Raw genomic sequence first — 22,965 nt, forward strand, 5'->3', positions numbered from 1 at the left:
AGAGTAGAGGGGCAGGATCACCTCCTTCGACCTGCTGGTCATGCTCCTCTTGATGCAGCCCAGGATACAGTTGGCTTTCTGGGCTGTGAGCGCACACTGAAGCCGGCTCATGTTCATTTTCTCATCGACCAACACCCCCAAGTCCTTCTCTGCAGGGCTGCTCTGAATCTCTTCTCTGCCCAACCTGCAGGTGTACTTGGGATTGCCCTAACCCAGGTGTACGACCTTGCAGTTGGCTTGGTTAAACTGCATCAGGTTGGCATCTGCCCACCTCTCAAGCTTGTCAAGGTCCCTCTGGATGGCATCCCTTCCCTCCAGCATATCAACTGAACCACACAGCTTGGTGCCATCAGCAAACTTGGTCAAGCTGTCACCAACCACCTCATTGTTTCTCATGTGCCCTAGCATGGCTTCCAGGAGAATCTGCCCCATGATCTTGCCAGGCACAGAGGTGAGACTGACTAGTCTTTAGTTTCCTACATCTTACGATTCATTAAGTACTGTGCCTAAGCCTTAGATAAATGCTGCCAAGCTTACAATTTACCTTTACGCACATTTTTGCAGACACAAGTCTCCCCAGGTTTGTTAGGCTGCAGACACTCTTCCACCAAAACACCAACTGGCTCACTTATTTTACTTATAGAACGCTGTTTCTTGGCCACAGAAAGTGAGATGCAATTTTACACCTCATTTGTCCCAACTCCAAGAGCTCTCAAATCTGCATGACAGACTAGTAACACAAGACTTCTAAGGAAGCATTTCCTTACTAGCAGTTGCTGTGTGAAGTAGAAAACAATCTGAACATATCTTCTCTTGTCAATTTCATTTTGAAGGGAACTGGCCATCAACTCTGAGAACACATCCCCAGGGACTAAACTGATCAAGGCCCTATTTCCTGCCCCATTCCCATGTTCATCTCCTCAAGGGGAAAGCAGTATCTTATCACCTCCATTTAGGAGGCAAGTCTTCACCAAAGAAGGCCACACAGAAACACCCAACATTTTCTAATGCTACACAGGAATCCTCCAAGGCTAAACTGAGAATTCAGTTGTTGCATAAAATCAGATACTCTGAAATTCCTCTATATTAAATGGATTCAGTTTCATGGGTTGTCACTTTAAAAAATAAATTATCTCCTCTTTTCTTCTAGGAGTAAGTTAATTTTTTTAAATGGTGATTCATGCAATTCATCCGCCTTCTGTTCTTTTAACTGGTGATACTCACATTTTCAGCACTTTCTTCCTAATTTCCACTTCCTTGTCGATAGCAGGATCCTCAAAGAGCTGTACCCTGAAGTTACTCTTCCGCAGAAGGGTATCGCACTCATGGCAATTCCCAGCCCCTCTCACAAACAGCAGTTCCACACAGCTCTCGCATCTGCAGGAGAAAGGAAGGGGTATAAAGGCAGATGCATGTTAAACAGTAACTGAAACACAGGATCGTTTCCTTTATGTGTTGTTTACATACACACTGTAAGGACTAGTGCCAGTGCTTCTCTCCTTGATTTCACTATTTCTCCAGCACCCAACAGTGGCAAGGAGGCAAGGGAGCTCCAAACTGGCTGAAAGGAAACAATCTCAGCAGTGCAAATGCATTTATTCTCCTTGCCCCAAACAACTCTGCCTCTTTTCTGGAACTTAAAATTAATTCAAACACAATGATGGGGTTTGTGTCAAGTGCAAGCTTGTTTAGTGACACCATCAGATTCATTTCACGTGGACCAGACTACAATATCCTTATTGTCGTGGTTTAAGCCCCAGCTGTAAATTAGAACCACGCAGTCTACTTCCCCCCCCCACTCCCCAGAGGGATGGGGAGGAGAATCGAAAGAATGTAACTCCCACGGGTTGAGATAAAAACAGTCCAGTAACTCAGGTATAACACAAATCACTACTGCTGCCACCAATAATAATAATGATAAGAGAAATAACAAGGGAAGAAAATATGATACCGCTCGCCGGAAAAGAGCACGACCGAAAAGAGGACGTGCCCTTCCGGGTAGCTCCCAGTTACATCCCTGGGCATGACGTGCTGTGGTACGGAATACCTCTTTGGCTAGTTTGGGTCAGGCGTCCTGTCCCTGCTTCCTCCCGGCCCCTCCTCCTCCCTGGCAGAGCATGAGACTCACAAAGTCCTTGGTCAGTCTAAACATCAGTGTTATCAGCTGTTCCCAGGCCAAAAGTCAGAAACACAGTGCTGCAACAGCTACTAAGAAGGAGAAAAACTGACTGCTACTGCTGAACCCAGGACACTTATTTACTCTGTGTACTACCTTGCTGCACAAAAAGCCCCATTTATTGTTTTTATGCCATTCACAGTGCAAGGTACTATTCAGCACAAGCAGCAATACAAGTATTGCCACAGCCTTTCAAACATCTACCAGTAGCACCACACAGGAACTGCTGTAACAAATCTGAGCTAAACTCCAGCCTAACACAGCTAGAAGAATTCAAATACCATTTTAACCAGCGACCAGCATTATGCAGCTCTCCTGTGCCTTCTGTTACCACTTTTTAAAACTGCACATAAAATATACTTTACACAAAGGCTGCACAGAAATAAACCAAAAACACCTTTCTGCTTTTGTTTCCTTTGTCTTAATAAAGATTTCAGATTTTAACAAGATGCCTGCTGACCAGCCAAGTTGGCATTTAATAAAGGAAGAACACACAATAAGAAAGTCCTTTTTTTTTTTAAGAAAGTACTTAGGTACTAATAAAGTGTAAATTTCTAGCAGAGGACAACACCTGCTGCAGTCATTTCCTACTGCAGGGGAGGCAAGAGACTCTCTATTTATAGCTCTGCTATATCGAAGCCAAAGCAGTTGTACATTAAGGGCTGAGCTATATGATACATTCACCAACCCAGCACAAAAGCTCAACAAGTTCAGAGAAACAATATTGACGTGGTTGCGAAGGATCTTAACCAAAACTTTCACTCTGCTGACCTACCTCCAACTAAACTGGTTCCAGTACTTACAGAGGCAGAGCTGGCTAGGATCAACCAGTTTAACCCGGCTTCTGCTTTCAAGATTAGAAAGTGCAAAACAAACACAATTGTATCTTACAATTAAAAAATAAAATGGAGCTTTTTTTTTTGGTTAATACAAGTAGAACTACAGTTACAAAATGCACAGCAGCTGCCAACACTAAAGACCAAACTCGAAGTTATTTTGATGTTTTCCTGCTCCAGAATTCCTTTAGTTAGAAAACTAAGAACATTTAAATGCAATTTATCTAGGAAGGAAAAGATCAAACCTTTTAGCACATTAGGCCTGAAATTTAGAAGTTACTGAACATCAACTCAAGATACATACTTCATGCAAATAATTTAGCTCACTGTTATGGGAGAAGCAGCACTAAATGCAAGAGAGAAGGCAAGGCAGGGAAAGGGTTTTCTCCTTCCTCCCCTAACACGTCTGTGCATGCAACAGCCCAATACATAAGAAAAGTTTCATGGTCTCCTTCATTTTGGCAGCTTATGCTGTTTATGTGTCTCTCTGAACACAGCAGCCAAATCACAGGGAGGAAAAAAAGTAAGTGCAAACCTACAGAACTTGGCAGGTAGATCCTAGTGCAGGTGTCTGTATTGGGGGGTTTGGGGTTTTTTTAGTCATCGTATTGCCTAAGGACCAACAGTACAGGGTCTCCGTGTGCAGACATTATGCAGATAGTAGCACCTGAAACCACTTCCCTGCTCCCTTCCCCTAAATCAGAGACATTTCAAGTTTACACAAGACTTGACCATGGAAAGAAAAACCCCTCCTCTGAAGAACACTTAGCACTTTGTACAAGTGCTTCAGTGTCTTCCCAAACTGGAACCAGTGTTTCTAAGGCTGGAAAACAGCTTTCCATACCAAAAAAAAAAAAGAGTTAACTCCTCACTATGGGAACCCTGTGTCAGGTGATCCCACTCTCACTCATTCACACCCACCCTCGTATTTATTTGTAGGTAATTCCTTCTGAATTCAAAGGAGGTTATATGAGACAAGTCAAGGGCAGACCTGGATCTTCTCCAAATCCTGCCTCCTCTGTATCTCCAGACAGATTTAACACACACAGATCCCAAGCTTACTTCTTAGCAAGTCTGTCATCCTTGCCTCAACAAACTGCAGCTGCTTTCCCAGTGATGGCAAATGTGTTTAGCCACACACTTCCACCCCATTCTTGAGGAAGGAAAAAAACACATCTCCTGAATCCTTCTGAAACAAGCGCTACAGACGACTGAAGTCAGAGCAGACGCAAACACCAGGAAAGCAGATTTCACTAAAGATGGGTTTAATAAATTGTTTCATGTTTTGAAATAAAGATTTCAAAATGTGACTAAAAAAAAAAAAAAATCCAAACCCAAAAACCTCACACTGTAAAATTTATAAGTACAGAATAACTTCCTCCCCCCCTTTTTTAAAGATATGCAGCAATTTACGTGACCTCCCCAAAGGCATCCAACCCATGCAACAGCCAAGACATCCCAGGCAGCAGAGGCGGTCACCCCAACACTACTGCTGACATTACACAGTTCCCACATTGTGCATAAACCACATCAGTTCAGGGGATTCTTCCATTTCTTTGCAAGTCCAACCCTTCTCATTTGCCTTAGTGAAAGGACAGTCTGACTATGGAAGCAGGACATTATTCAGTGCAACTTTTATTGGCCAATACATCACATACAGCTTTCCCCAAACGAGCAAGGCAGCAAACCATCTGCTTCATTCCCTTGCAAACCATGACCACATGTTTTCTTAAATTGGAGGCCTTAAATCAGCAACTTTTATATGCATATATATATTAAATGCATATGCATATACGTTGCACATAGAAACCAACTATGCCAAATTTTCATACTTATAAAACAGGTACATATATTGTTCAGTATTGTTCAATACTGAGTATACAGCTTTACATGAAATCTAAACAAGCACTCAGGGTGCAATACTGTCAATTCTTTTCACACTGAGGTGGTACAGGCTCTGTGATCTGTATTATATTTCACACATTCACTAAAATCTTTCATTATCTTTTGGATTTAAGTTTTTACCCTGATGTATTGGGTTTGCATGGCAAGGTTTTGGTAGCAGGGTGGCTTTTATTAGCAGCTGCCAGAAGTTTCCCCCATGTCAGATGGAGTCAATGCCAACCAGCTCCAAGACAGATCCACCACCCAGGCTGAGCCAATCAGTGATGGTGATAGTGTCTCTGGGATAATGTATTTAAGAAGGGGAAAAGTTACTGCACAGGAGCCACAGCAGCCAGGCAAGAGTAGTGGGAATAAACGAGAGAAACAGCTTGGCAGACACCAAGATCAGTGAAGAAGGGGAGGAGGCACTCCAGCCACTGGAGCACAGGTTTCCTCGCAGCCCATGGTGCAGACCATGGCAAGGTAGTATGTCCCCCCGCCTCCTCATGTCCACCACGGAGGTCCATGGTGCAGCAGATCTCCACCTGCAGCCTGGAGAAGACTCCATGCAGGAGCAAGGGGATGCCCAAAGAAGGCTGTGACCCTGTGGGAAGCCTGCACTGGAGTAGGCTCCTGGCAGGACCTGTGGCCCCATAGAGAAAGGAGCCCACACTGGAGCAGGTTTGCTGGCAGGAGTTGTGACCCCATGAGAGACCTATACTGGAGCAGGGGAGAAGTGTGACGAGTCCTCCCCTGAGGAGGAAGGATCAACTGGATGCAGATATTAGAAAATGCCCAGGGAGTTACACATGCATGGCCAACAGGGGAAGACTAAGTAACACCACCAACAAAAACAATCACAACACCTCGAGGAACAATAAAGTCTCCTGGTCTAGCACATCAGGATAATAAACATGAGCATACTCATTTTCATTTGCATGGACACTGGTTTGAGCTTCCTTGTTCTTCTCTTTCATCCCCATGAAATATTAAAACAAATGGCTTGATCTCTAAGCAGTCTAAAATGACACCACATTTTTGAGGAAAGCAAATAATAAAGCATCTAGATGGTTTGTAGTGCACAAATAGCACTACATGTCCTCTTGTCAGTGTTCAAGGACTTCAGGATAAGGATCGTACTAAAAATGTTTTTGGTACATTGCAGAAAACAAGCAGAGGTTCCTCTCCAGAAAACTGTTAGATATTTATCAACTAAATTACACTTACTGGAACTGAGTGTTTGTTTTGGATAGTGTCTTCAAAGAGTACAAGATATGTGCCCTGCATTCCCCACACATGGACACATAGGCATTGTAGAGGTGTGATGGCAGGTAAGGAATCAAACCTCTTGGACACTGACTAGTTGAAAATGGCTCACAACATTGGCATCATTTGATAGCACTGTTTACTTTTCTAGCTTGGCTGGCAAGAGAGCAAACAAAACAGAATAAAGAAAGAGCTATTTTCACAAGCAGGAGTACAAGATATTCTTTCTTTTAAAATTTTAGATTTTGCTGAGCATAATAGAAATTTGCAGGACTTCAGATACACAACCATTAATTATTTCAGAAAAAAATCTTTATGGCTTCGCTGTTGACTAGGTACATTACAGAATGAGTTACTACCTTGCTTTACAAAGGCTATTTTTAGTAGATATAAGTATTAAACATTATCAAATATTTAGAATCTCCAAGCCCCTCTTCTTTAGCTTCAATAGCCAAGATTTCTGTTATTTAGAATAACACCTAAAACAAATGATCCTCTCTATAGAAAAATCAGTTTAGATTAAAAACCAATAATGCAGCCTTCACCATATAGCCAAGACCTGAACCACAAACAAATGGAATGGAAAGAGTCAGCACAAAAAAGATGTGTTTTCACTTGTTCCTCAATTGTAATGTCAGAGAGAAATTTACTTGCAGAAATTGAATGACTCTTTATTTATGATAAGGGAACATTAAGAACCAATAGAAAAACACACACGTGAGAGGGCTTACAGAAAGATATCTAGATTTTAAATCAAAGATGCTTCTAGAAACATTCACAGGCTTTTTGCTTAACTTGGGCTAGACAACTTTGTGCTCTTGTACAGAGATTCTTGAACTGAGACAAGAACAGCCCAATTTGGAGCAAGCAGCTGTCAAACCTGTTTATTTCGCAACCTTCAGTACATTTAGCAAGTCCTCATAACCCACAGTGGTTTCTGCTACATAGCCAAGGGTTCATCTACTATATACAGTTGGCCATTGCAGGTTTATTTTCTAGGCTGATGAAGTAATAGGCACAGCTTAATAGGCAGGTTCTTTCTAGAGTCTGTAACTGTGATGATATCAGTGATCCGAAAACCAAAGGCACTGAGCAAAAGTAATTTTCCCCATGTTACAGGTTAGGGATCAAAAGCTGAGGAAAGAAAAATAAGTGTGGCTGCAATGACACCAAATGCTTCCGAGAGCCTTGGATTAAAGGAGTTTAAGAGATCAGTAGTTCCCAGATGAGCAGAGAGTTGGGAACAAACATACGCCTTTTCCTTTTCAAACCTGAGAAATCTTTATTCAAGTACTTGCAGAGGCAGCTGCCTATGTGTTTTGGGCCATCTTGTCACTGTTTGCCAAATACAAGACGAGTTGGGAGAAGACACCAGTTACTCTTTCCCTCTTCCTCTGTTCAAATTCTTTGAACTTCTACCAATGGTGATTTTGTTGTTCTCACTTTGTAAGCAGACAACTTCAAAACCTTATTTGGCAAAAAAACCAACACTGGGTCAGTCTTCAACTAGTAAATTTCTCACAAGCAGACCACGCGCCATGTACAGATTACAGCTTGTTATGTCAGTAAGACACATCTTGGGTTTCAGGCAGAAATCATAACTCAATCAACAGATGAGAATTTTAGCTTATAAATAGTGTTTAAAAACCAATCTCCAGTTGTCTGTGGCTTCCCTTTGTTCAGTCCACAGCGACATACACTGCAAGACAAAATCTCAGAGATTACTTTGCTAACATGTAATTTAGTATTGAGACTCCAGACAGCTGATTTTAACCCCACCTTTAAGCAACAAGCAAAACAACAACAACAACAAAAAAGACTTTGGTATCTGCCAATACTTGGTATCATGTCAGTTCTCAGCATCACATGCCTTCTTTTCGACTATTTATGTCTTTTGGAAAAAAGGATGCATGCACACACTTTTCTTTTAGTTCCATCAGACTAGTTCTAATCCATATTGCAGAAAGAAGTAAGTTAAATGAGCCCAGACATCTCAAAAATTTCATAGACACTCAGCCACAATTAACCCTATTTTCCAAACACCCATATACATACTCCAATACACAGAACAGTTCATCTCAACTGCACTCGCCAGAAAAAAAAAAAGCAGACCAGGTACTGGCTGAACTACAGCTTTGAATGACTGACATTTTTAACAAAAAAGGACATACTGAGTCAATTACTAATAAACAGAAACATTTCCACCACCCATTGTGTTTCAACATCTCCAGTACAAAACCATTTCAAGTGGCTTGGACCTGACGAGAGTTTGCAGCAAGCTGAAACTTAACTCACATTTATCCAGCACAGATGAGCCTTTACTTTTTTACTAGAAAAAAGAAGTAAGGAACCTTTTATGGTATTAAGTCTGGATAGTATAGAGAAAATATTTCCATAGGTATTTAAATTAAAGTGGCTCTTTATGAGATACTGCTGCCTAGCCAATTAAGCGCACAATCATAAAAAAAACATGTCTTACAGCACAATTATGTCAACTTGGTCAAACAACAGGCCAATACTTGACAGGCCACTTCTTGACACTTCAATAGCAGCTGTGTGGCCTTGAGAAATAAGTGCTTTCACAATGAGTAGGCATAAAATCGGCCAAGAATTCACCCAATGTACCAGAACAACCTCTTCAAATCCATTACAGTCTACTGGGCAAATATACGCACTAAATAATAATTCAACTATGTCAATAACCTTTTTATTATGCTTTATTTTCTTTGACTAAGAACCTTTGCAAGCTTTCAGGGTTCTCAACAAACATCAAGTTGTGCTGCTATCAGGATTAGCAGCTGCCCACAGCACACCTGAACTTACAACACGATTTCGAAACTTTCCATGTCTGCCCCAAATCCAGAAACTGTGCTTTTCTAGACATGATCCAGCCCAACATTACTCACTGTCTCACAAGACACACACACACTTATTGTTAACAAGTTTAACCAAATTTCATACAAGACACCTTGCTCCCTTCCCCTTTCATATCCATATCCATGTAGGACTCCTGAGAAAGTCCTATACAACAGTGTGGGTTGAACTGCCCCCAGAGCCGACAGGTCTTGCTAGCTCAAGTATTCTGAGCATTCACTTGATCAGTCCTATGAAACACCCGCATACACCAGAAATCACGCTGGAAAAAACTAAAACACCGACAACTGAAAATAAACGCTCTGGGGACCCAAAATAGTCATGACAAATTTTTTTACTTGATCCAAAACAAGTAAAATCTTCTGTTCTGTATTTTCTATGCATTTTAGAGCACAACAACGGCGTGGGAACGCACGACAAGGAAATGCAGCTAGATGGTAAAAGGGGAGGAGGTTGGGGAATTAAAAGGTGGCATGATGGGATATCCTGATCACAATACTGAGGGCTTGCCACAAGACACTCCCATATTTCAGGTCTGACCTCAAAAAGTAAGACAATAAAGTTGGTTAGACACACATCTGTAAGAGAACGAGGCATATGACCAAGGTTTTCCATGAAAACAGCAGTGATTTGGAGTCTCCAGGGGAAACATGCAAGTGTTTAAAACACTCTCTCAAAAATCAAAATCTTTACCGATCTCCTGCAAGCGTACCTGTTGAATGACGTTCATACATTGGCTAGTCTCTCCCAGCTTTCGTGAGGAACCAAGCCAAATTTCTGCCAAGAGCAGGGGCTTGCATTTCACTCGAAGTATAAAAAGTACACAGCCCAGTTTCCTTAAGCTATTCTAATATAGAGGGACAGTGTGGGTGTGTGTATACACAATTAAAAACAACTGAAAAGAAACAGCCTGTTGCAGCAGTAACTGCATTGTCCATGTTCTGAATAGCTCTGAAAATACTGTCAGCGCTCAAAAAGCAATGTGTATCAAAGAACTGTCCTCTACCACTAAGCTTTCTTGGTTTGAAAAGACTGAAAAAACAATCCGCCAAAGTGCTATGTGGGAGCTCCTGCACAGATTTTGTTATGATACAGTAAAATCAGCTGTTTCTTTTTACGTAATTTGTCAGAAATCAGAGACCAAACTCAACTGTTTGACCAACTCCCATTTCGTTGAGCCGCAGAGGTCCTCAACTTTGAGTTCATATATGGAGCCTCAGAACATCAAAACTGTGTTTCTACATATTAAGTAAGCACCAATACTAAAGAAGCTGCTATCAATCATCTGCCTTCATACCGCCCTACACTGTCCTTCCCCTGCTGTCCTCTCCTGCAGGCCAGAAAAACATTTGTGCAGCCACATGGTTATTTGCTGAGGTATTTTTTCAGCAAGATGAACTCTCCCATTTGGTTCACCAAATGGAGAGAGTATAGTTCACAAATACCTGTACGAGCACATAGCAACAGGCAAAGTGAAGGCAGGAATGAGCGACCAGATTGAGAAAGCTGAAGTGGGATGTTGTCATATATAAAATCCCAGGCAAAGCAAGCACATCACACCACTATCATGAAAGTCCTGAAAATCAGACATATTTAGAACTCAACCATTCGCAAAGCTAAAGCATGAAAAGAACAGGGAACATGGACTATGTTTAGTACCGGTCAATGCAGTTTAGTGCCCAGCAGCACAGGCAGGCACTTTTGTAAAAACTATTACAGACCTACACAGCTTTGCTGATCTGCTCTCAAAGCGGAATCGAAGGAGAACCCTCAAGTGAACTCTAGGTCCCAACAAGTTGAGCACCTGAACTTCTTGCAGACTTCAGACAGGTTAGGGCATCCCACCAAAAATACTCCCATTCAAGAGCTTCCACCCATGTATTGACACTGAGAGGGCTCTGACAAAGGGAAACACCCCAACTACAAACATGTGACATGAGCACCAGCACAGCCGGGCTGCAAAGCAAGGGAGGAGGAAGGCACCACATCAGGGAATCTCTGAGCAGCTTCACCTGCTGTAAGTTCACATCGTCAAAAACTCTGGCAATGGAAGATCCCCCCCAGCATTCAGCACACTCTTTACCAACTGTGTAATAACATGTGAGGCAAGACAACTCAACTCTAGGAGAAATACTTCTCCTCAAAGAGGGCTCCTCACCAGTGTCACTGGAAATAATCACTGTAAATCCACCTGTGAAGATGCCCAGCATGGAGAGGGGCCCCCAGAAAGGTCCTTTCAGCCTGAATAAGACTCCAGAACCAAATTACAAGGGATAGCCACTGGGTGGGAGGGCATAAAAAGCTGTTCCTCTCTTCCCAAGCTCTGAATTCAACAGCACCCAATACTGTTTATTAAAATCTGTCCTCTTCTTCCCTCTTCCAAAGCTTTTATAGCATACCCAGCTATTTTAGCTTTATCCAAAAGTAACAGAAGAGAGAACACAACCCTTAGTGTCCATTGTTATTTCAGGGTACCCTAAAAGCTGCTTGATAAACACATCTAGAAAGATGAATCAAAGCACAGTTACAAGCAATATGAGAACAGGTGGGATAGCAGACAGGATAACAAGTTATTTTTCAGAACTAGAGAGGGCAAGCATTCTCAGCTTATTTCTGACAGTACACATAATTTAATATGGACATTTATCCTAGTAGCATGGAAAAAAAAAATCTTCTGGTAGCAAGTACATATTAGCTGATGAGTACTTCTGTACACCTTGTATTACACCATGCCTTAGGTCACCAATATGATCTTTAGGGCAGCAAAAGGTGGTGGTCATGACTCAACAAATCATTGTTCCTGACTCTTCATTAGTCCAATACAGCCTTAGGGAACAAACTGCTTCTCAAGACTGCTGCATTTTCAGTGGGACAGACCAAAAGCACCAGTAGCTTTTGAATACTACGGACTTGTAGTATTTTTGTTGTTGAGAGCAGGCCAGTTTCCTAGACTAGTGTAGGTAATTTTACCTTGTATCTCAATTCCCTACTAGAATTTCAATTTATTTCCTGCCCTAAAGCATCATTTAGAATGACTTGCTAAATCTCTGTTGCCTTTACTATTACAATTTGAATAGGTGGATGTCAGAGAAGGAAGAATGATCTCTATGCAGTCCTTAAGTACCTTAGAGAGCAGAATCTAAATAATTTTTAACACTCAATTGCAGAAAATTTCATCAGAAGAAACAAAACAAAAACAAAACAAAAAAAAAAAACAACCCACAGTAACATTTTATTACCCTCTTTCATTGAAATACTGACTTAATCCTTAAAGAAATAAACCTGGGTAAATATCTTCTAAAAAGAAAGACTAGCATAAAAAAAAAAAAAAAAACCTCAAAAAAAAAAACCCAAAACACAAAAAAACCCACAAAAAACCACCTGCTTGAAAGAATGACAGGTTTGTGCATTTCTATTTTTGAAAAATCTCTTTCACAGGCAAGATACATGTAACAAAAACTATATACACAAAAATTATATGTATGTTAGATTTTACATATATATGTATGTATATATAATCTAACAAACCACTCAGGGCTTGCTAAACAAGTTCACTTCAATGTAATCACACACGAAAACAGAGGTGCAAGGGACCCCCAGGGTCATTCCCTGCATTTCTACCGAGCCATGTGTTACACTGTCCAGAAAAGCTGCAGAACATTTGCCCCTGAATGTGCCACAGGCCACAGAGAGCTCTGCAACCCAGCGCTAAGGTTTTGACAAACCTGCTTGGCTTTTAACTTTAAGAAGCTCAAGGAGATGTAAAGAATGAACCCAAAATGAAGTAAGGCATCTCTCCCCTTGCAAAGGATAGCTTATTTAGCAGTGTCTGTGCTAGCCTTGTTCCTAAAGCTGGTTTGCATCACATCACTTCCCAGAGCCTCTAATGACCTTTATTACACTCTGTGGCTGCAGCCTCTGGAACTGCAGCACTAACAAAGGCAAGTCATTAGAGTTAACAGCTTTAGTTTTAGTTTCTGTAACCCAACAGACTTTTACTGTATTTTATTGAAAAGCTTCTTTATCTCGCCAATCTTAATTTTCACACATGTAAGTGCAAAGGAGATATTCATTAAAAAAATCCCAACAGTAGCAATTTAAACAGCTTCCCCACCTCCCTAGTCTCATTTGGGAATCTCCTACTTCCTACCAATTTTTAAGGGTCATTCCTCACTTCATTTTCACATAATCCCTAAACAACCATTATCACATCTTTTCTCAGCAGGAGATAAAATATAGACTATGCTTCATAAACAGTGGAGACCTTAAGATTACATTTGTAGTGGGGCACAGCATGATAAATATTTCAGAGATGCCTTGAAATACCCAACATGTGGCCAGTGGAACGAGCTCAAAAACAAATATATTTTGATTTATTCAAAAAAGAGGAAAACCACACTAAACCTCCTCTTCCATCCCACACTGGCCATTGAGCAGGTCAGGTTGCAATTTCCTTTCTAAGGGTGGTAGAGATCCTGACCTACTTAAAGCCTGGTAGGGAACACATTTTTGCATTGTAAATTTAATTATTAAAAAAAAAAAAACAAAACTATTTCCTCAAGCTTAAAAATAAATGGCAATTACTATTTTCATACATTAAATCAGCGGGTGAACACCACAAAAACTTTCTGAAGTTAAATTGTAAGGTCACATTCAATGCAACTACTTTTAGAGGAAGGTTTTAAACAAAAATAAGGAGGATGTGTCAGACATTCATTAGCTATGCTGGCATCTCAGCCATTTCCTACAGATTGCAAGGGATAAAAACCAGCCCTACTTCAGTGAAGTTAGAAGGAGCTTCACAGGTTAAACAGGACTAAGGAAGCAAATACACTACTCACCATACCAAAAACATAACACAAATCGTTCTGAGTTGCAGCATATTTCAAACAACTTTATCATGATGAAAGTTTGCGATGCATATTCGTTCTTTCAATATTTGATAATAGGAGAGAAAAGGAGGAGAATCAGCTGCATAATGTGGGAGCAAGAAGCAAGACAGCATGTATTAATCATCAAGGATTAATGGAAAAAAAAGACAAAAGTAAAAAAATTACTGTATTTAGTAAAATACATTATATTCTTGTTCGTATTTATATCAATACCAGCTATGCAATAGACCACATAAAACAGAACACCCCAGTGTAGTTACTCAGCAGTGGATGAGGACACCAGGACAAGAGACTGCAAAGGACAGGGACAGGATGACACACAGCTGTCTCCTAACATCCATAAGCTGATCACAATCATATTGTTGTCATATTGAAGTCAGATAAACATCCACAAATCTGTCCTTTGTTATGTGGAGTTTCTCCCATGCATAAACACCAAACTCAGAGCATGGATTTGCTGGGCATTTGCATGTGGCTCATTATCTGTGTGCGGAAATAGCTTGGAAGTATTTCTGAGTGCCTGTTCCAGCACAAACCCCACTTGCCACCCTCCGTAGGACTGGTCTAACTTACTAATTTTGAATAATATTTTTGTTCATTCCTATTTTTGCTCATTCCTATTTTTGCATAATGTTAACTGAAATATTAAAAAAAAAAAAAGTCTTTCAAAATCCACCATTATCCATGGCTACAACCTTATGCTTATAATGGGCACCATGGCCTGTCACTGGAACTACCCCGATTAAATAAAGAGCCATTGAAAACAAGTAAGGAAATGGAAATCTGCCCCAAGATTCAGATGATCAGTTCCAGACAATATTTGAGCTTATCAGTTTTATCCAAACATCAGCTGAGCAGCATTCAACAATGCTGCAGGCTCTCTCATAAACACCACACTGCTCCATAATTACATGGGATCTGTGAGCATTATTCAAAAGCAGCATTTATTTAGGCTCACAACAGCTGTATTAAAGCCATGTGCAAAGAACATTGTTCCTGGTCTACAAAACCGTGCATAGTATTTTCCTTATCCATATAAATCACACACAGTAAGCACTTGATATTGTCTAGTGCCACTAAAGTAGTCAAGACAAATCAGAAGAGTATACCCTTGAGCACATAATTCTAAGAAGACTGAAAGCCTTTGAATAGAACTTTATGCTTTCTATATGCTCCTAGTCTCATTCAAATAAGCAGCTCACACACAATAATGAAAAGGATTTCTTCATCCACCACTCACTAAAAACAAACAAAAAAAAAATCAATATATCTATTTTAAACATGAATTTTTGATTCTGCAGACCCTCCAAGAAAGTAACAGCTACTAGCAGGTTCCATGATGACCAGAGATTGAGAGACCAGGTAAAGAAACTCAAAATGCAAAGGATCAGTTTTTCAGAAAGCAATGATCCTTCCAATTGCTGATATTTTGGAGGTACCCACTTAATACTGACCACTTTTAACATTCTCAGCCAAAGCAAACTGTATATGCACAAAATATAAAATTCTTCTACTCAAAAATTAATCTCTAAGAAGATCCAATGCTGTGAATTATCTACTCTCACCATTTTATGGCATTATGTATTATTATGAATTATTGGGTTTACTCCTGGCAAGCTTTAGACACAAATCATCCTTGATGTCCAACAGGGATAACCTAGGCAAACAAGGGTCCTTCCACCAGGGTTTAGGGACTAGTTTTCAGAACAGTTGTGTGAAACCTGAATTTTTCAAATTTGAAAGCACAAGCTGAGTGCTGTAGCACACATCTGGGTAGGTGGCTATTTGTGTACTGAGGACCATGACTGCTCTGTAAAATGCTTACACAGACACCTTTTCCCATGTAAGGGTTCGTTTTTGCCTTTATGGATAAAACTAGTCCTTCAACCATCACCAATACCTCTGATTAGCAGGGTAGTTCATTTAAATCCATGTGCCTGTTATTTACAATAAATTTTAGTAAGTTCTCTAAAGCTCATAGATTCCCATGACCTTAAGCCACTTCCTTAACTTTGCAACTTTTATCTTAAGGGCACTCCCAATTGCTTAAACCCCCTAAACCCACATGCAACAATTTGGATGGAAATATAAAGTGTTCTACTGCTCACCATTTTCTCCAAGAAACATTACGATGCTACAGAGAAGTGCTCATCTCACCTACTTCCACAAAGGACATAAGCCAAGTTTATTACTCAAAAAGGGATCAAAAGATTGTTTGTAGGTATTGCAGATTGCACCCTGGCTACTGCAGCTATCATGCACCCAATAATTAAACCCTGAAAATAATTCAGTTACCAGCATAGGCTGTAGTTCATGACTGATGGTGCCACTGCACAGCAGAACTATTTGAAAAGCAGCTGCAGCCTTTTGCTTTTACAGCCTATCAGCATACCCAGGGCAGAAAACACCACACTGGGTGTTTTCCCTGGAAACCCTGTAAAACAAGTTTGGTGACACCCACTGCAGCATGACCCGAATCCCATGTACAACGTTAACCAGTCTAACAAAATTCCTCAGTTAAAAACATGCTACAGTCGGTTGTGAAAAATCACAAAGATGAGGCCACATTCCCAACATGACTGAACCCAGCATAAAAAGAAATACACCTCTGTCTGTACTTGTGAAGCATAACCATTACCTGCTGCCCTACCATAGCATCTTTCCTCAGTCAACCCAGTGCAGAGCAGACGCCAGCCCCAAAACTGGAAGCATCACCCTACCTCATTTAGCTTGCCAACAAGGGTCGACTGGGTCATTATGAATAAATGTGTATCATTTTAGTGATCCTAGGGAAGTATGTAAGATTCTCCCTTCTTTTCCCTCCTTTCAGAATGCCTCTACGTGCCACCTTGTGCCTTGTGCTGTATCACCACCACAATGACATGCTGAGTCTTCAAAACTGTTTTGTATTAAAAAATAGAATACATGACTCAGAGGGTTTAAAGATGTATATGCTTACTCAAAAAAATACTTCACCCCAAAATATCACCTTTAGTAGCAATTTATATTATAGTTTCCAGATCTGACAAATACTTGGCTGCAAAACTTTCACACAATGGAACCAAGGCAACTGGGTTTTCTTTAAGAACTGCAGAAATCAGCACTATTAAACACTTCAGCATTAAACACTTCATATTAAACAGTGAGGAAACTTCCTTGCTGACCAACCCTTACGTAAGTTTAATGCAAGTGAATACCAAGATGATAAATTTTCACCTTTCATCTGAAAGTGCTCCCATGGAAGAAGGGCTCTCCCTCACAAAGGTGTATTTCTTTGCTGGTCATTTCGCCTTATCTGTTGCTGGAGACCTTGACAATACTTATTCACACACTCACTTCTCAGGGCAGCTGCTCCCAACCACACAGATACAATCACACTCAACTGCTACCCAGACCATATACATGGAATTAAGTCCCAGTCAAATTCTCATCGGCTTTAAATGATAAAGTGTTAAAACTGTGGGAATGTGCATAGCAGAGGCAGCTTAAATATAATGTGGTTTAATTGCGTAAAGATGGGAATGCACTAATAAGACAATAGTACGTTTTGGTTCTATTAGCTAGACAGCAATTGTCACTCTGGGCACAGTCAAGTGGTTCAAACTGTCACCAGCACCTGCATTGTGCTCCCACCTACACAGAAAGCAGTTGACAGTGACAGACAAACCCATGGGATTTCTGCTCTGCAGCTTTTAGCAAAACCAGATTCAAGTGAAGCTAAATGCTCCATTACATGGCCACGCCAAAAGAAGTTCTTTGGTTTTGACAATATACAATTGAGTCACTTTTCCCACCCTCAACATAGCCATTTAAAAGGCATGTAAAAACTCAATACTTCATCACAGGTAAGTTAAAAAATGTATGTATAAGCTGTAAACTGTTGCTTAGCTATTCTTAGACACAACATGTCAAAAGGTGAAAATGTTCAGGTCTTTTTATATTGTGAAAAAAAAAATCTACCCTAATCCTTCAGGCAGCTACTACTGCAGAGGCAAGCCAGCTTCATGGCCCTGTGGCAACACATGTCTCAAGGAAGGAGGGAAACAAAACCTCAGTGTTTGGTGGGCTTCAAGGAGATCTTGGATTCAGCTCCATACACTTATTTGAACAGTCCCCCAGGTATCACCAGTGAACAAAAACTGTTCATCACTGTCTGCAAGACCAGGCCCCTCAAGACAATGGCCTACTGAAAACAAACAAAAAACCACTACACAAAAAGAAAATAAAATCAAAAGACAGATCCAGACACCTGAGAAACCTGCACTTATTACATGCACTGGATAATTCCCGTAACTGGAGTTTCTGCTTTTTCTAGCACCAAAGTGTGTATATCTAGGACTGTCCAACATTACACTCTGTAAGCAGCCCCAGCAGTGAGGCCATATTTACACCAAATATTGTGGGAAAACTAATCAGAACTACTTTTCACCTGTTCTTTCCTGCAGGTAAATATTCTTGAATCTTTGTTCAAAAACAAAGACTATAAAGGAGTAAAAAAGGGAAAACTTGAGCATTCTTTCAGAAAAGCGAGAGCCTAAGCTTGACATAAAACTCAGCAAAATAGACTCAGCCCTGCTCTGTTCCACTCAGCAACACCAGTAACAATCTTTCCACCACTGAAAAAAACAAGTTATCTTCCTCCTGTTCTGCAGAATGACCCGTCAACCACCAAATTCACACACAGCAGAGTAACATGGACAGGAACTGCACTGCCCAAAGGACTGGTGCAAGACATGGAGCCTTTAATTCCCTGTTCTGGAGTCAAAAGTGAACACATTTGGGCAAAGTGCCAAAAACACAAAGACACTCACTCTTGGTTGTCCTTCCTGAAGATCTCCCTGCTGTAAAGGTCACACAGTAGAAATGCTTCCTCTGTATTTCATAGGCTGCTGATGCCACCTGGGGAAAATGTGTCACGCCAGTCATTCCCAGAGCATTAAAGAAAACCGGTTACAAGACAAAAGCCTTCCTCAACTTTGAGAAGTGTTTACAAACGTGATGAATGCCAGTGTGCCCTAGCATGCCAGCTTGAAAATAAGTCAAACACCTGGCCCTCAGTACAAAAGGCTGACTCACCTGTACAGCATCTGTTACTATTTGAAAAGACCCCAAGCTTAGCACTCTGGGGACACAAAGTACTTTCAAGAGGCTAATGGGAGCATGACTTCTCCTTGTCCTCCTCTCCACCTGCACACACTGCAGACCAAAGTTGTGGGATGGCTTCCCAAGCCAAGGGACAAAGAATGCTTAAACCCACGCTCCACAAAGCTTTAACATCAGTATTACTCCCCATCCCATCCTGCAGCTCCACTGAAAAATAATGCATAAAACTGAGCAAGCACTTTAGTACAAGACACTCTGAACTAAGTCAGGAGGAAATTGTGCTTTTCTTGTTCCCTTATATCTTCACCTCCCCTGCTCAAATTTGTTTGCTTTTAAGACCATAGCTAATTCAAGCACTTTTCCTCGCACAGAACTATGAGCTGGGACTCACAAAAGGTCCTCTGCCTATTATCAATGTAAACACTGCTCAAAAAAAAAAAAAAAAAAAAAAAAAAAGAGAAAAAACAACTTGATAATGAGTTGCGATGCATTAAATTTTAAACCTGCTTCATTGCCATTCCCATGACCAGATTTTGCTTTGTATTTATCTTCACTTTAATTTACAATAGAGAAGAAAAACAAGCAAAACAAAAACCACTCTTACCAAGTACCATACTGTGCAATGATCATTCTCCTGAGCTATAACTTGTACCAGCCTTCATTCCCACTTGTGACAATGCTAGAAGACCACAAGCCCAAGCTTTGAAAGGACTATGAAAATATCTGAATGAGAAGAGGTCTGAAAATATTCCCTGCTTCAAGGAGAAAGTTGTATCCATCCCAGCATAGCTCTTTTCAGATTGCAACATCTCCAGTAATCCACAAGTGATCCTTTTATTTTCAGGAATATAAACTTTACATAACACAAGGAGACAGTTCCTTGCAATTACCCAAATCCATGCAACCCATGTGGCGTGCACAAAAGAAAAACAGAGCCTCTGCTTGCTCAGGCTGTCGACTAAAACAAACATCTTAACTCCCGCAGTAAGTCTTGGGGAAATTGCATGGGATCACCAGAGATCAAAGGTTTCTTTGCATGGCTGCCACACACCTAAGTGGCAACTTTATGCTGTAGGAATGCTACCAAGACAGCGCTCTCCTGGCAAAGCACCAAAGCTATCAACACACACAAGTACCTAAATGCAGAGATTTTTTTCTTTCTTTTTTGGTGGGTTTGTTTGTTTGTTTTGGTTTTTTTACTGGTATCATATATGGCTGCTGCAACTCCAAGGTAGAGTCTAGCCCTACAGTAGTTTACCCTATTTTTAAATCTCTGCTGTCACAGTTCCCCACCCCATATTCAAGTCCTAGTACCTGTATAACAGCACATGCACCCATGAGCAGTACAAGGAGTAATTCAGCTGATAACTAGTCTAAACTCTAAAATGGATCACCTCTGTGAACTGGTTCACCATTTAGTACCAAAAAAAGAGGTTAGGCACACAAGGAAGTGACAGAGGGAACATCTGGACCTCAATTAGCTGAAGTGACCACAGAGACTCAAGTGGTAGCCAACACAAACATGCAGTCAGTCATTTTATTTCTTATTTATTTAACCACATCACTGCTCATCTTTTCTTCCCATCACCTTTATAAATAAAAGGCATGACCAGTGAGTCTGATGTCTTCATGTACAAAGCATAACAGTATCTTTTACCAGCAAGGCCAATCGCAAAGCTGATAACGTACTACAAGCAGAACGCAGGAAGAGTTGTAACAATTTGAGTGCAAGCAGTAACACCACCACTGAAAGGGCAGTATCACAGATGTTTGGTAAAGTCGAAGCCTTCTGTTCACAATTAAGCTTAAAAATACATAGTCAAAACATACATATGAAGGCACACAGTTGCCAAAGTGTCTCAGCAAACACACAGAGGACCCACACAAGACACACACAGAGGGGCAGTTGCACAATAGGTTTTCTCTGGTGGCAAAACAGGCCTTGCTGCTACGTATCCCACCTCCTCTCTGTACCTGCACTGGCATCACAGCTTGCTGCTCCTCAGATGTGCTGATATGACTGTGTGTGATAAATAACAGAAAAATTAATCGAGGTGGTAAGAAAAGCAAAGAAAAAAAAAACCCCACACAAAAAGCCTCACAGAACATGCCCCTAATAAACCCACTCCTTTTGAAATTCTGTTTCTTTTTATACCCAGTTTCCTTTACCCCAGGACCAAAACTTCAATTTTAATCTTGCTCAGTAGCACTGAGATGATCTAGTATATTACCTGCCCAAACACTAGGTTGCACAATTCACCACTCATCTATGAGTTCAATGCTCATTAGAACTGTATTAACAGTTATTTGTATTAACAAAATAAAACTTCTAAAACAACTCCAAAACTATACTGCAGAGCAAAGCTGAAAAATGACTACGTTAACTAACACAAATACCCTTTTCTGAAACACCCAGCAACTATTCATAGGACTGGCACAGTCTAAGTTTAACATTTTTCCTTATGAGGCTCTCAAAAGGCTATTTTTGTTTGCTGTGGAAGCAGGTTGTGTGAAGATGAAGGACAGATGGGAAAGAAGTTCTAACATTCCCCTTGTTACATCCTTGAAAATTTAGAGATTCCTGTAAAATCATAATTATTTTTCTCATCAGTAAGATGGAGGTAGCAATGTTTTACATCACAGGAGAAATACACAGGCATAAAAGGTTTTATATCCAGAGACACAAAGTACTATAGGAAAAGAAAGAAATCACTACATACACTCGATATGGCCAAAAAATAACTTGATTTTTAAATAACTGATTAAAATATCTGAATATGGTACAAAACAGATCCTGCAAGATGAAAAATAGCATTCTACATCAATAATAGTATGCTACCATATATACAGAGGAACCAAGCTAAGACTGAACAAGGAATTTTTCTTTTAGCTTTTTCTAACTTCTGGGTACTAAACTTGGAAACAATGCTCAGAATGTAGCATTCATGTACAGTTTATACATACTTCAAGAGATTCTAGATAAAATACTCTAATTATCTTGAAAAAAAATCTGAAAAAAAATGTCTGCAGAAGTTAGGAAAGGAAAATAAATGGGTGTTTAATTAAAGCAGTCCCTCCAAACTTGCACAAAAAAAACCCTCTACCATCGCAAAATGAAGTTGGACTGGTACATTTGTTACAATCCCTACTCAAAAGCTGACCTAGCCAAAGGAGGTCAGTGATTCAGACAGGCAAGTAAAAGATCTGATGTCACTCAGAGACTATGAGGGATAGCCATTTAAAGACCTTTGAACTGGTACTATTTAAAGCAAAGGAAAAAACCCAAAACCCCGCACCTCTCCCTCATCTCAACCACCTTCAGCTTCTCCTGTAAAAAGTCCAAGCCAAATATGAAAAGTGACTACATTAAGACAAACTCCAAGTCTATCGCTACCACCTTCATCTTAAATTGACTGTGCAGGACGCCCCTCAGAGACCCTCACACAAGCCTGTGCCGGTGGCACTTGGAGGGATGTGCATTAGCAGCACCCAGGACACTGGCTCCAGAAAGGCGCCAGTCCAACAACTCCTCTTGATCTGCTCTCAGAGGAGATCATGAAAGTCAAGTGTTAAGTCTTGTTAAAGATCAAATAAAATTCTGGGGCTGCTACACATACCTGGAAGGGTAAGAATATCCATGTAATACACGCAACGCTCCATTTGTGAGGCTGCTAAAATGTGCATTAAAAGTTGGATTAAACAAGTATGTGGGAAAACATCACAATTAGCTCTGCTAGTGTAAAACTCTGAGGAAATTAATGCAAGAAAATAAGACCTGTCAAAAGCAATCAGGATACTAAAACATGCCATGCAAGCACAGCTTTCTCTTGGTACCATATTAAGATTTCTTTCTCAAAGACTTCTTAACAGATGATATAGAAAAGTGCATGCCAAGAAAGGGGTGGAGTGAATACCATTCTCTACACTGCCTTTT

At 40.5% G+C, this 22,965-nt stretch overlaps 1 protein-coding gene across 1 annotated transcript in view; it reads right to left on the reverse strand.

Moving 5' to 3' along the window:
• MNAT1 (MNAT1 component of CDK activating kinase) overlaps positions 1-22,965 on the reverse strand; it is a 123,567-nt gene that overhangs the window by 86,583 nt on the left and 14,019 nt on the right. The window contains exon 2 of the mRNA XM_080617138.1: positions 1,225-1,377. Coding sequence (XP_080473264.1) covers positions 1,225-1,377 — 153 coding nt within the window. The remainder of the gene's footprint in view (positions 1-1,224; positions 1,378-22,965) is intronic.

Source organism: Psittacula echo (assembly GCF_963264785.1).
Source record: "Psittacula echo genome assembly, chromosome: 5".
In the NCBI taxonomy this organism is placed as follows: Eukaryota; Metazoa; Chordata; class Aves; order Psittaciformes; family Psittacidae; genus Psittacula; species Psittacula echo.